This window comes from Gallinula chloropus (genome assembly GCF_964237585.1).
Source record: "Gallinula chloropus genome assembly, chromosome: 1".
In the NCBI taxonomy this organism is placed as follows: Eukaryota; Metazoa; Chordata; class Aves; order Gruiformes; family Rallidae; genus Gallinula; species Gallinula chloropus.
The window spans coordinates 59,741,718-59,754,361 of NC_140085.1; the positions used below are offsets into that span (position 1 = coordinate 59,741,718).

At 46.6% G+C, this 12,644-nt stretch overlaps 1 protein-coding gene across 1 annotated transcript in view; it reads right to left on the reverse strand.

Annotated features, from left to right (window-relative positions):
* The window catches only part of TMTC2 (transmembrane O-mannosyltransferase targeting cadherins 2), a gene marked incomplete at both ends in the record, with an annotated part of 250,608 nt that extends 238,893 nt beyond the window's left edge, over positions 1 to 11,715 (reverse strand). The window contains one exon of the mRNA XM_084279586.1: positions 11,633 to 11,715. Coding sequence (XP_084135712.1) covers positions 11,633 to 11,715 — 83 coding nt within the window. The remainder of the gene's footprint in view (positions 1 to 11,632) is intronic.
* Positions 11,716 to 12,644: the final 929 nt, after the last annotated feature.

Below are 12,644 nucleotides of genomic sequence, written 5' to 3' on the forward strand. Positions count from 1 at the left end.
GCTTTAAAGACGCCTAAATTTTCTTCTGCTTTAATTATAAAAATGTAAAAGAACAGAAGTTTAATTACAAATAATTAATTAAAAAAGAGAAACTTTTCTTCTGCAACTAACATTAATTTCATAAGACCAATCCTTCTTCCCCTCCTTCCATAGGATAAATAAATAAATAAATAGGTAACTTTTAAAAGTTACCTCAAGCACAACTGAAATTGTTTGAAGAAAATGAAGCTTCATGGGATTTATTACAAGAAAATTCTTGTTATAACTCAAGATTTTGCAGCAAGGAAATACAGCTAGCTGCATATGATACCTAGAGCTATCTTCCCACAAAACGTATAGTGGGTTTTCTTGGTGTGGGAGTTAGGAGGAAATATGGAAGGTCAGAGAAAAGATGGCAGAACAAGAGCAACCTTGCTAGAGACCTACAAGCCGAGCTTCCAAACAAAGACTCTCAAATTATTTAAGAGAGTTGCCTAAAATGATGCACTGACCAAATTCTGGCACCAACAATGACAGTACAGCCAATACAGAGAGGCTTAATCCAAGAGATCAATATTTTTCTTATTTTAGTGGTATCCAGAGCACTGATATATATCACACAAAATAAGGTTCTCAAGATAATGCCTCAACTCTGAGCTAAATTTCTTTATTGTGTTATTAAATTAATTAAAACAATCAACACTGTTGCCACACTAAGCAATCAAATCAAATAAATAAAGCATTAAGTACAACAGAAGGCATAACAGCTCCTCCATCTTCACATTAACTGTTGGAAATGATAGGACATGCAAGATATCGCATTCATAGAATCATAGAATAGTCTGTGTGGGAAAGGACCCCCAACGCCCCTGCCACAAGCAGGGCCACCAACCTCCAGGCCTGGATCTAGACAGGGTTGCCTGGAGTATCCACCACCTCTCTGAGCAACCTGTTCCAGCACCTCACCACTCTGTAAAGAGTTTCCTGCTAGTATCTAATCGAAACCTTCCCTCCTTCAGCTTTAGTCCATTCCACCTTGTCCTACCATTATCTACCCTTTAAAAAAGTTGATTTCCCACCCATTTACATGCTTCTTTCAGGTACTGGAAGGCTGAAATGAGGTTCCCCTGAAACCTCTCTTCTCTAGGCTGAACAAGCCCACCTCCTTCAGTCTCTCTTCGTAGGAGAGGTGCTCCAGCACTCCAGTCATCTGCGTGGCCCTCCTCTGAACCCTCTCCAACAGTTCCACATCCTTCTTGTGTTCAGATCTAGACATAGTACTCCAAATGGGGCCTCACGAGGGCAGAGTACAGAACAATCACCCCTCTGTCCCTGCTGGCTACCTCTCTTCTGACGAAGCCCAGGATACCATTGGCCTTGCGAACTGCAAGAGCACACTGCTGGCTCATGTTAAGTTTCTCATCCACCATGACACCCAGATCCTTCTCAGCAGGGCTGCTCTCAAGGAGCTCTTCTCCCAGTCTGTACATATGTTTGGATTTCCTCCAGTCCAAACCTTACAGTTTTTGCAGTGTTGGACCTCATTAGGTTCACCCAGGCCCAGCTTTCCAGCCTGTCAAGATCCCTCTGAATAGCTTCCTTTCCTTCTATTGTGTCAACTGCACCATTCACCTTCCTTCAAATATATTTTTATTTGAAAATAAAAGAATCTATTTTTGAAAATCGTACAAAACATGAAAAAAGTGTATAGCAGAAGGCTCACAACCCACAGAACAAGTGCTACAAGTGGATTCATACACCCACAGAGTCACACTCAAGGCAGCATGGACTCCTTCCACTTTGGAAAAAAATCCCCAGTGTTACTTGGGGTTAGGAAAGCTACTCCAGTGGCATCTCATCCGAATTTCCAACCAGACCTAATCCCTGTCTTAAAGTAGCCCAGTACTAGTCCACTCACACAAAGGAGCCAGCCAAATATAACCGATCCCAACCCAGGAACGCTGTCAAGCTGTAAAATGAAGCCAAGAACATTCATATGTTACCGTAGTGCTACAATATCACATAAAGTCTGAAAGCACCAACCAGAGCAGCCCGCAGAAGAGGAATGACACAGCACTGAACAGCCCAGAAAGGTACAGGCACTGCGTGCTTCAAAATAGCAGACTCAAGGATAAGACTTAATGTGCTGCTTCTGACATGGGCAGTGAGATCCTCCTGTGCCCTCTCAAAGGTCCACCATCAAAAATTATGGAACCAAACCACACATACACCAGGCACCAAAGTCAGAAAAGTCCCAGAATTGGCTGATTTTCAGAATGGACTCCCACTTCAAGATTTCTATGTTAGAGACCTGGAACAAATGAGTCATTTGCAGAAAATAAAAATATTCTGGATCAAGAGAGGTCTAGTTCTCCCCATGCTGCCTCCAAGATACTGACCTATTTTATAAACCATGGAACTGCTTGCTTTCATTTCCAAATGACTACTGGAAGCCTATCAAATGTATAGACACGAATATACGAAGTACTTCAACTGGACCATTCATATCCTCAATCACAGCACTTATAGCAGCTTGAACTTTGAGCCTGCTAAAACACACCTCAGAAACACCCTAGGCTGAAAGGCAGGTACAAGGGAAACCACTGTGACACTCATGGGTCCAAAACAGTGACCAGCCACGCACTGAGTATTTTGAGACCACCTCTGCCTACATTATAGAGACAGCTTTAGGACACTGACAATTTATTTTTTTTTTACACAAAGGTGTTTGTTTCTTCATGAAGTGTTTCATCTCCTGTTGGAATCTGGACGACGCCACATCAAAGAGCTCTCTGATAAAATCAGATAGTTTGGTGCTGGTTGGCTGGATGTGGGGGCTTGGTTTTTACTGTGACACTCCACAGTGAGGGGTTTGGCTGACCCCTATGTACAGAAAGGTTTATTTTCCTGATACCAGTGTTAATTCTTAAAGATCTTTATAATGGATGACATCCAATGACTTGTTGGGTCATGGCCCCCCAACTAAATAATTCTGTCACCTTAAAAACCACCATAAACATCAACTTACAAAGATGTTCCACATCAGTGGAAGAATATTTAGAATCATTGAATCACAGGAATCTCAAAGACCATTTAGTTCCAACTCCCCTGCCATGGGCAGGGACACCCTCCACTAGACCAGGTTGCCCAGAGCCCCATCCAACTTGACTGTGAATGCTTCCAGGGAGGGGACAGCCACAGCTTCTCTGGGCAGCCTGTGCCAGTGCCTCATGGCCCTCACAGTAAAGACTTTTTTCCTGATATCTAAACTAAATCTACCCTCCTTCAGTTCAAAGCCGCAGCCCCTTGTCCTGTCACTACATGCCCTTGTAAACAGTCCCTCTTAGTGCTTTACCCATACTTAGAAACTCATACATACTGTTTTTAATATCCAAGTAAATAACTGTTACCAGCTTCAGTAGTTACTGAGCAAAACCTAAGAGTTATTTTAAACAGCATCAACTGAGAAATACTCCAGCACACAAATTGGAGGCCAGATGCTGTAAAGGCGCTCCTGATAGACCACAATGTTGGAAGCCTACACACTTATCAGCCAGGCACTGCCTCCTTCAGGAAGATATTTTAGAAAAGTATCTGATTCACACAGAGCCATTCAAGTGAGAGCTAGAGCCCTCTGCATCAGAGGGAGAGAAAATTCTCAGAAAAGCAATTAAAACTAGTCGCACTTACTCAGAGCAGGTAGCCAAGCCACTGGAAATGCTACATACAGAAATCTCTGTTGGGATGGCAGGTAAACACTGCTGGTGTACCTATCTCTTATTTAGGTATTTGAGAGAGTTTTGAAGACGGGTTTCCAGAACCAAAAGTGCGTCCTAAGCATGTAGGGTGCAGGTTGTTCTGCGGTGATGGTGGGGAAGCAGCACTACTGAGCCTGGTTCCTGGGCCCAGCACCAGTTAACAACTGTTACACGTAAAAAGCCACAGGGGTGGAAAAGGCGGCAGGACAGAGATCTAGGAATGGTTTAGGCTGCAACTGAGTGGGTTCGTTTCCATGACAATTTTGGGCACTGAATTGTGACCCTGTATCAAGAGTTCAAGTCCTTTTTTTAGGATTTAAGTACGCCAATTACCAAGCTGCATGGAAATAGCGCCCAGGCACTGGCAGAGGCTTTACAGCGGCAGCTCAGCTACAAATTGCTCTGTTGTTCCCCTGAACTAGGACTAGCTAACTAAAACACACAGGAGTTGAAAAATCATACAATCGTCTCATTAGTGAAATAGCCTAAAGTAATGCTAAGTTCAGAAAAAAACATCCTGGAAACAGGATGCTAAATTCAGAAAAACCTATCTTCCCTTGAACCACGGGTCAGAGGTCAGGGTGGGGTTTTTTTTGGGTCTACTGACAGGTTGGTGAATAATAGGGGATGCCACAGACCAGATCAGTAGTCTAGCAGTAATGGTTCGTGCCATCATGTGGAAAATCCTCATTCAATTACCTGTCAGTCTCTAGCTTCCCCAGCCAGCTGGGACCAGGAGCTGCCACTGAGGCCAATGTGCTTAATTCCTGGAGAAAAGGAAGTGCTCCCAGGCACTCAACAGCAACCCCCGCAAATAAATTAAGAAGCCTTTGTGGCAGACTAATGGGAAGCCTGTTCAGCTCTCTGCTGGAAGATAGATGCCAAAAAAGACTTGGTCTCAAGTTTTAGATGTACAACAAAAATCTGTTCTTCTGTTTACCATGGTGATGGTATATACACCTATAAGTGTTTTTAGAGATTAGCCTGATTTGAAGCATGAATATGCGCCATTAGAATAAACCACTGGAAAAAAAAAATCAGAGTTAAGATGTAAAAAACAAAACAGCTTATGATGATAGCACAGTATTTCCAATAAAACAAACAGCAGTTAAAAAGATTAAGAGACTAAGGAAAGAAGGAATATGAAGACAACAAATGAGCATTATTTACCTCCAACTGAAACTTCCCACTGTTCTTGAAAAATTTCCTCATGAAGCCAGTAGGACAAAGGCTAAGGATTCCTAGCCTAAGATGTCCTAGGATTAATATTAAAGGAAGCTACTTTTAATTCTTCTCTTTCTTGAAGCTTAACAAGACCACAAATGGCTGGGGTGGCAGAGCATCTGGTGGCCAAATTTCACCAGCTTCAAACAGTGTGATTTACCATTTTTCTTTTTCCTTGAGGTGAAAGAGAGCTTGACAGATTACTTGATCTTTAGCTACCACCCCAGTGATCCAGCATGCTTCCTTCTTTCACAATAAGCTGTTATATACAAACACCAGCAACCCTATGCTAGGCTGAAGCATCCTCCAAAGACAGAGCCAAAGCTCATACTGCTGCCTTTGGAGATACCTGTTACGAGCCATTCACAGGTCTGCACTGTATTTCAGCAGTCCTGAAGGGAAGCAGCAAACTCAGCAGAAGAGTCAACATGTTGAGTGAGATTTACAGCGTGATTCCCCAAGCCAATTTCCTCCAGCTCTTTCAGTTTCATTCAGCAACTGGCTGCCCTCTGGGGAAAAATGTTTTAGTATGGAGTTCTGTGAAGAGGCAAACCAGGGAAAAAAATTACAGGATATACACCCTTTTACTAGGAAGGGACCTCCTGTGCAAGCAAGAGGAACATCTCAAATCTAGAGGACTATCCCAAGACTGCAGGAATACGACCTAAAATCTCGTGTATAAAAAATGAATTCTAGTGCCAACCTGACATAAATAACCTACCCACAGAACAAGCTCCCACTTTAAGGAAGATAAGGAGAGTTTATAAGATCAGTCACCCCAAGCAGGAAAGCACAAGGAGTTCAAAGGTTGCCAAGCCTCAAAGGCAAACAATAGGCATCCAGAATCAAGAGAAATTCCCAAATTAATTTAAAACCCCGAGGGCTGAAGTGTTGGAGAACAAAGAACTTTCAGCTTAGGGTTCGCCATATAAAACACTTCTATCTTTCAAGTTTCAGACAAAAATTAGGCATTAAAAAACCCTGAAGAAAATGGATGTTTTAAAAAGATTTCTTTTTCAAAAAGACAATTAAACCAAAGCTGTCAAGCCTATAAAATATTTAGAAATAAAAATGCAAAATATCTAACCATAAACACTGGCCCCAAGAGCACATTCGCTTTTACACAAATAACAGTAAGAATAAGCATCTCAATCTCTGTCTTCAGATTTAGTCTGCTTCTCCAACTGTACGTCTGGAGCAACTTTCACCGCAGGTTGCCAGCAGGCTTGCATCTACAGATTCAGCATCAAATATTTCAGCTAAAGAAAGAAATTCCATAAACAAACAGCAAAGTCTGCTTCAGTCAACTTCACAGGAGGAGGAAAAAAAATAAAAAATAAAAAATCCCAGCAGCCAACAACACAGGAAAGGCAAACTTCCAGATGAAGGAGGCAAAGGAGCTCCAATTCAGCACTCTTGCAGCTATCAGATGGTTAACAAATTGAGATGAGAGACTTCTGAGCCTTTTGAGCGACTTTCACTCTGGCAAACTTAAAGGATGCAGAAGTGCAGCTGGAATACATATGGGAGATGCTGGAGAAAGTGGATTATTTGAATTTGTAAGTCCATTGTGTGCTGGAGAAACTTCCTGCAGATGAGGCGCATCCCGTCAGCGACTCAGGGAGACTCTCCATCTGCTAGCAGTCATGAATTTATTCTCTCAACCAGCTACCAGAAGTGACACAGTTTACGTTAGTGTTATATATGCAACAAGAATCTTAAAATAAAGCCTGCGGGGACATAATTTCTTTTTTTTGCTTCCAAAAACCTCTCTACTACAGCATCTCTACGCAGAAAAAAAAGAAAAACAAACCCAAAACAAACCTATTTTGATGAAACTAAGATTTCATATTTTGATCAAAGTGTTACATTCAACACAAATTTTTTATGCGGAAACATCTTTTAAATCAAAAGCCAAATTTATTTTCAGATGATGTTCATTAAAAATGGAACTGATACCATATTAATAGAATATTATCATGACACATTCATCGCATTAGATAACCAGTTACTGGTTTGCTTGTTTCATACTCAACCACAGTACCTGAAAACTGCATTGACTCAGTTACTCAAACATCCTCTCCAGATAAAAGTCCCTGCGTCATACACAAATTATCTTTATGGTAACTTGAAATTACCACAGACAAGGTGCAACAGGAGGGACAAAGGGAAAAGACTACAAAGAAAACACTCAAGTCCCTGTCTCCCTGCTTCTCCCCACCACCAGCCTCCCTGCTGGAATTCAGAAGGCTGCAGCCACCTGCAAACTGGATCTACTGAGAGCTACTGCAGAGGTGCATTCAGAGCTGAAAAACCAAGAGTAGGTGACAAAAAGGGGCCATAAAAATCAGAGATGTAAATTAATAATCAAATATACACACACAACAAGGAGACAGATGGCAAGCAATTTTCCCCAGTGTACTTATACTTGTTCTTCTAGTGCACGTATTTGGGTCACTTGCTAGATTAAATCTCATGTGGCAGATCCAACAGAGGTACTGTAGAATGTGTATGGGCTCAGCCTGTTTTTAAGTGATGCAAGCCTGACACTACAGGCTGAAAGCATTTATCAGGATTTCTTCTGTGCAGTTTGCAGTACCTCCCTGCAACTTTGAAACAAGGCTCTTGGATATTTCCTACCATCGGCAAGGCTGCCCCATTCAGGCCTGCTAAATAAAATGCAGCATAAGCTAGAGAAAATTGGTCAGTGCTACATCTCAGGGAAGAAGAGTCCTGCTTGGAGACTGACAAATCTGTTCGTATTTTCCAGAGCACCAATTTTGTCAGCGTGCCAGAGAGAAAAATACATCACTCAAGGTTAAAAATTCCTACTAACACTCTTCTTAAAATACGCCTTTCTTCTGACATTTGGGAGTAGGAAGGAACACCTCAATGGATGAGTTGCTTTTGACGTGCTGGCTGTAGCAACGCCTGACCTCATACACGCAAGGCACTAAATCTTCCACACCCCAGCTGTAAACTGACAGTGACCTGTCTCATTTAGCACAGGTCACATGAAGGACTACAACTTCAATGCGAGGCACCCGCGGGTCAAATTGCCTACTTTTAGGGGGGCTTAAATGGCAGGGAAAAATAATTACACGGGTGTGTCAGCCTAATTGCAGCAAAGGGTTTCCCTCCTGTAATACTGGTAGACATTAGCATGAAACAAGAACTGCATGTGCAGAGATTAGCCCCCCTTAATCTGTCAAGAAGCTGGATTTAACACAGCGCAACAAGCAAGACCTTCAATACATCCACAGGAATGGAAATTGCATTTCTCCCGACCCCTTGTTATCAGTTCCAAGATGATTTTGCTTAGCAATAAATAAACCTTTATTAACAAGCAGTGTGAGCTCACTGTGGCATTAGACCAGCACCTAAATATTTCCCCCGCTCTTCATGCATTCATCTCTTCTTTCAGGTTACAGCACGCGGCACCCAGATTCAAGTAAAACAAATACGCAGAAAGAATGAAATATATATATATATAAATTTCATTATATATATATTTATATATTATATATATATATTTAGTTGCCCCTAGATGAACAAGGAGGTTTTGAGTTGGGGAGAATTCCCCCCTATCAATCTACACATGTAACTACAAAATATCTCAGCTGTTTGAGAGAATTACAGTAGCAGGGAACAGGGTGACAAAGCTTGTGTTTCCTTGTGTTTTCCTGGAGGAAAAGGGGAAAAAAGGAAAACAAAAAAAAAAAGCAGTGTCTCTTCTTCACACTAGCTCTCAGGTTTGTAGGCTGTCACTTTCATTCAGGGTAATCAATAAATCAATTGATCAAAAAGATCACATGTTTGCACTTATTACGTACATGCCACCTAGCTGTCTCGCCTAAAAGAAACAAGTGAGGCAGACTAATGATGAAAAGTAAGAAGCGTATACATTTGCTTACTCAACTTCCTTGGGCTTTAAATCCATTCAATTTCAGTTTAATTGGGTGAAGGGTGGGAAATAAAATATTGAATCCTTTGATACAGAGTCATAAACCCCAGACTACAAGCAAGTTTGTTATATCACTGTCCATACAGACTTTGGTTTGGTGCCGTGCAGCCGCTAAAATATTAAGTTTTACCATTGGGAAATTGATTTTGCTATAAGAAGTTTTTACGATGCCCCTTAATCTTACCCAACCTACATAAAAAAATACAGAAAGCAATTACAGACACCCTTTATATAGTAAGCTTGATCACTATATTAAAAAAAGAAGTCTGATGTAATTTCAGTATAATGGCAAAGGAAGCAGAAAAAGCTACGGCAATCTGCTGCCCTCCTGAAACAAAACATTGCAGGTTCCCAGCTTAAATGCACAATCTTGATTCACTTAAAGTTAGTAGCGTGATCCATCTCCCACATGGAGGGCTGTGTCCTGCAGCTCCAGCATCGACCTCCTTTTTCCAGCGTTACGTTTCAAGCCGGCTCCTGCGGGGCAGTGAGATTCTGTGATTACAGTTAAAGGAATACTTTGGGTCCAGGAGCCTGCCTCTTTGAGCAGAGATAACCCTTTCTTGTTCAAAAATTTCTAGCATGCAACAGCCATTTCTGCCTCGCCCCTTCCTGCACTGCAGTTGACAAACATCCTAATTAGATGACCCTGAGTACGGAAATGCCATTAACCGGCTTTCAAAACGCTCCAGTGAATGACTAAATCTTAGTTTCAATGAGAAGTACTTTCTTTAGTTAGGAGGCAAACACATAAACAAAGCAGTACGTTAGAACACCTTTCAAACGGTCCGGGATTAGTACTAGGGAAGAGAGCATGTGGTTATCTTTCCCACCCTTCCCAAGATGACTCTCTAATATCACTATTTTCTAGCTGCGCTGAAGCACGCTGGGGCAAGATCAAGAGTAACCTTGACCTTCACCATCAGTAACACCAGGTAGTACTTCCCATTGCTTTCTACGCCCAGACAGTTTGAACAGGCCTGCGGGACAGGCTTATAAGTGTGTCCTTAAACAGCCCAGCCCAGTTTTCCCTAAACATTGCAACATATGTTACTCAGGGTTACGTAAATATTCCACAACTCCTGGGGGGTTTAAAATAGTGTCAGTGTGTCAAAATATTCACTGCTTTCTATTGATCCAACTCTGAGCTTGCATCGCAGGGTAACAGCAGATTATTTCTTTCTTTTGCTGTTTCTGAATGAAGTTTTGAAATGTTAAAACAGGTTTAAGAAAAAAGCCACTGTAGGTAGTTGGAAGGCTCACACAGACCTGAAAGCGCTTAATTGCTTCACAAGGCTTCAAGTGCATGTAAATGACCCGAAGGACCGAAGCCCCAGCCGCCACATTCTGCGACCCAGACTTCCCTGCCAGAGACCTGGACCGGGACCACCGCCTGACATTTACTTCCAGTATAATAGGTGTAATAGTAGCAACCTTGAAAACCGGGGGGAAGAGGGCGGGGGAAAGAGATTCTGGAAAGCGGTGACGGATCCTTAAACACAGCAGGTGCACCGGAATACGGCGTTAAGGGAGGAAAATTCCAAGTTTAGTAACTGACTCCAGGACGGGCAGGTTATTTCCCCAAGGCAAATGCCTAAGCAGAGGCACAACTGGCCCTTTCACATCCCATCAGCGCGCCGGGGAGTTCCGCTCACCCGGGAACGTCTTTCTTTCCCAAGCGCATCCCTCATCCCACCCTCACCTTGTTCCCTCGCCGCCCTCCCAAGGCTCCGAGCCGCTAACCTCGCACGACAGCTGCCCGGGGAGTTGGCTGGCTACCGCACACCCGAGCCAGGAGGCAGGGACCCACCGTGCACACACACACACACAGAGGCACTCAAGCACACGCACCCCCCCCCCCCCCGCCCGCCGGGACGACCGGTTGCTACCGCCACCTCGGCGGATTCAAAGAGCGCTGCCTCCCTCGGCGGACCGAGCAGCGCCGCGGACCCGCCGGCAGCTGCCCGCCCGCACCCAGGGGAGGCGGTGGCTCGCCACAGAGGGGAGAGAGGCTGATGAAAAGCTGTCAAAGTCAATCCGTGCTCACTTTTTGGATGGTTTAATTCCAATGGAGCATGAAACACCCCGGGACGGTTAATAAGTTTAGCCAGGCGTGCTGTTCTCCCTAATACATTTTAATTATGCATCTGCTTTAATTGTGATCGGGTTTAGTCACCGGAAAAGGCACAAATTGGAATTTCCCCCCGGCCGCTAACAGCGCTTTTCAGCACCTTCCGAAGGGCAGGTACGTGCAGGAGAGAAGCAGGCAGGGAGCTCAGCCCAACCCAGGGGCGGCCGCTTCCCACCCCGCCGGCGGAGGGGCTCCGGTCCCCGCGGCCGCCCGGAGGAGCCCGACCGCGCACGGCAACTTCCCGCGCGGGGCTCGGTCCCGGCGGAGGGAGGGGGCGGGAAGCGGGAGGCGGCCGGGCATCCCGCCGCCCCGGGTGACACCGCGCATGTGGGATCGGCCCGGGACACGCCAAGTTAAAGCGGCGGGTCCCTGCCCGCCGGGAAGAGCCGGAGGGGACCAAGCCCGCGCGGGAGCTGTCAAAGCGCCGGGAGCGGCGGGCGCCGCCGCGGCCACCCTGAGCGAAGAAGAACCGCCGGGAGCGTCCCCCGCCGCCCCGGGCACCCCGAGGGGGGCGGCCGCCGCCAGCGCCACACTCCCGGCAGGTGGGCAGCCCCAGCCCGCCCGGCCCCGCCCTACCTGTCATCGTAGCAGAAGTCGGCGCCCAAGGTGTTGAGGTACAGGGCGAGCCCCAGGGCGCTGCTCAACAACTCCGCGATCATCTCTCCGCCTGCCGCCGCCGCCGCGCTCGCACCGGGGCAGCCCCCCGTGTCCGGCCTGTCGCGCCAGCCCCGCCGCAGCTGCCCCTCGCGCCACCCGGCACCGCGGAGCGCCCCTCCGCGCCCCGCCGGCGGCCGCAGCCTGACGGCGTCCCCCCCCGCGCCTCCGCCGCCCCCTACCCCATGGCAGCGGGGCGAGCGGCGGACAGAGCGCAGCGGAGCGAAGCGGGGCGCGGCAGCTACCGCCCTTCTCCCGCGGCGCTTCGGCCCTAGCGCGGCTCCGACTCCCACCCGGCCCCGGCCGGCGCTCCCCTCGCTACCGAGCCGGGCGCCGCCGCCGAGGCTCTGGGAGCGCCCGCGTGGGGCGCCCCGGGCTCCCACCGCGCCTGCGTGCGGGCCCGCCCTGCGCCCGCCCCTCCGCGCCCGCCCCGCCCCGCGCTCCCGCCCCGCTCCCCGGGCGGCGCCGCACCGGCACCGGCAGCGGCCCGGGCTGGACGGGGCGCCGGGCCGGGCGCGCCCCGCTGCTGCCGCTAACTCGGCACAACCCTCCTCTCCAAGGGCTTTTTTTTTTCCTTGCCGCTTTCCCCCTTTTCCTTTCTCCGTTTTCCTTTTCCCTTTCTTTGATCTTCCCGACTTATTTCCTCCCTTCTTCTTTCTGCCGTTTCTTTTTCCTTTTAACTTGTCTTTCTTTTACATTTCTAAACTTCCCTCTTTCTCTCATCCCCTTTGCACTGTTCCCTTTCTCTTCCCTTTCCCGTTCTCCTTTTCATGTTCCTTCCCCCTCCCCCCTTTTTTCTTCTTTTTACTCCACACCCCCCAGCATAGGTCAGCTGGAGGAAAGAGGGGGTCAGTGCCATTGGGGATGGGATGCCGGGGCTGGGGGTGCCACGCTTCCGCTTGCCCTGAGCCTGGTATCCCCCTCGCTGACCATC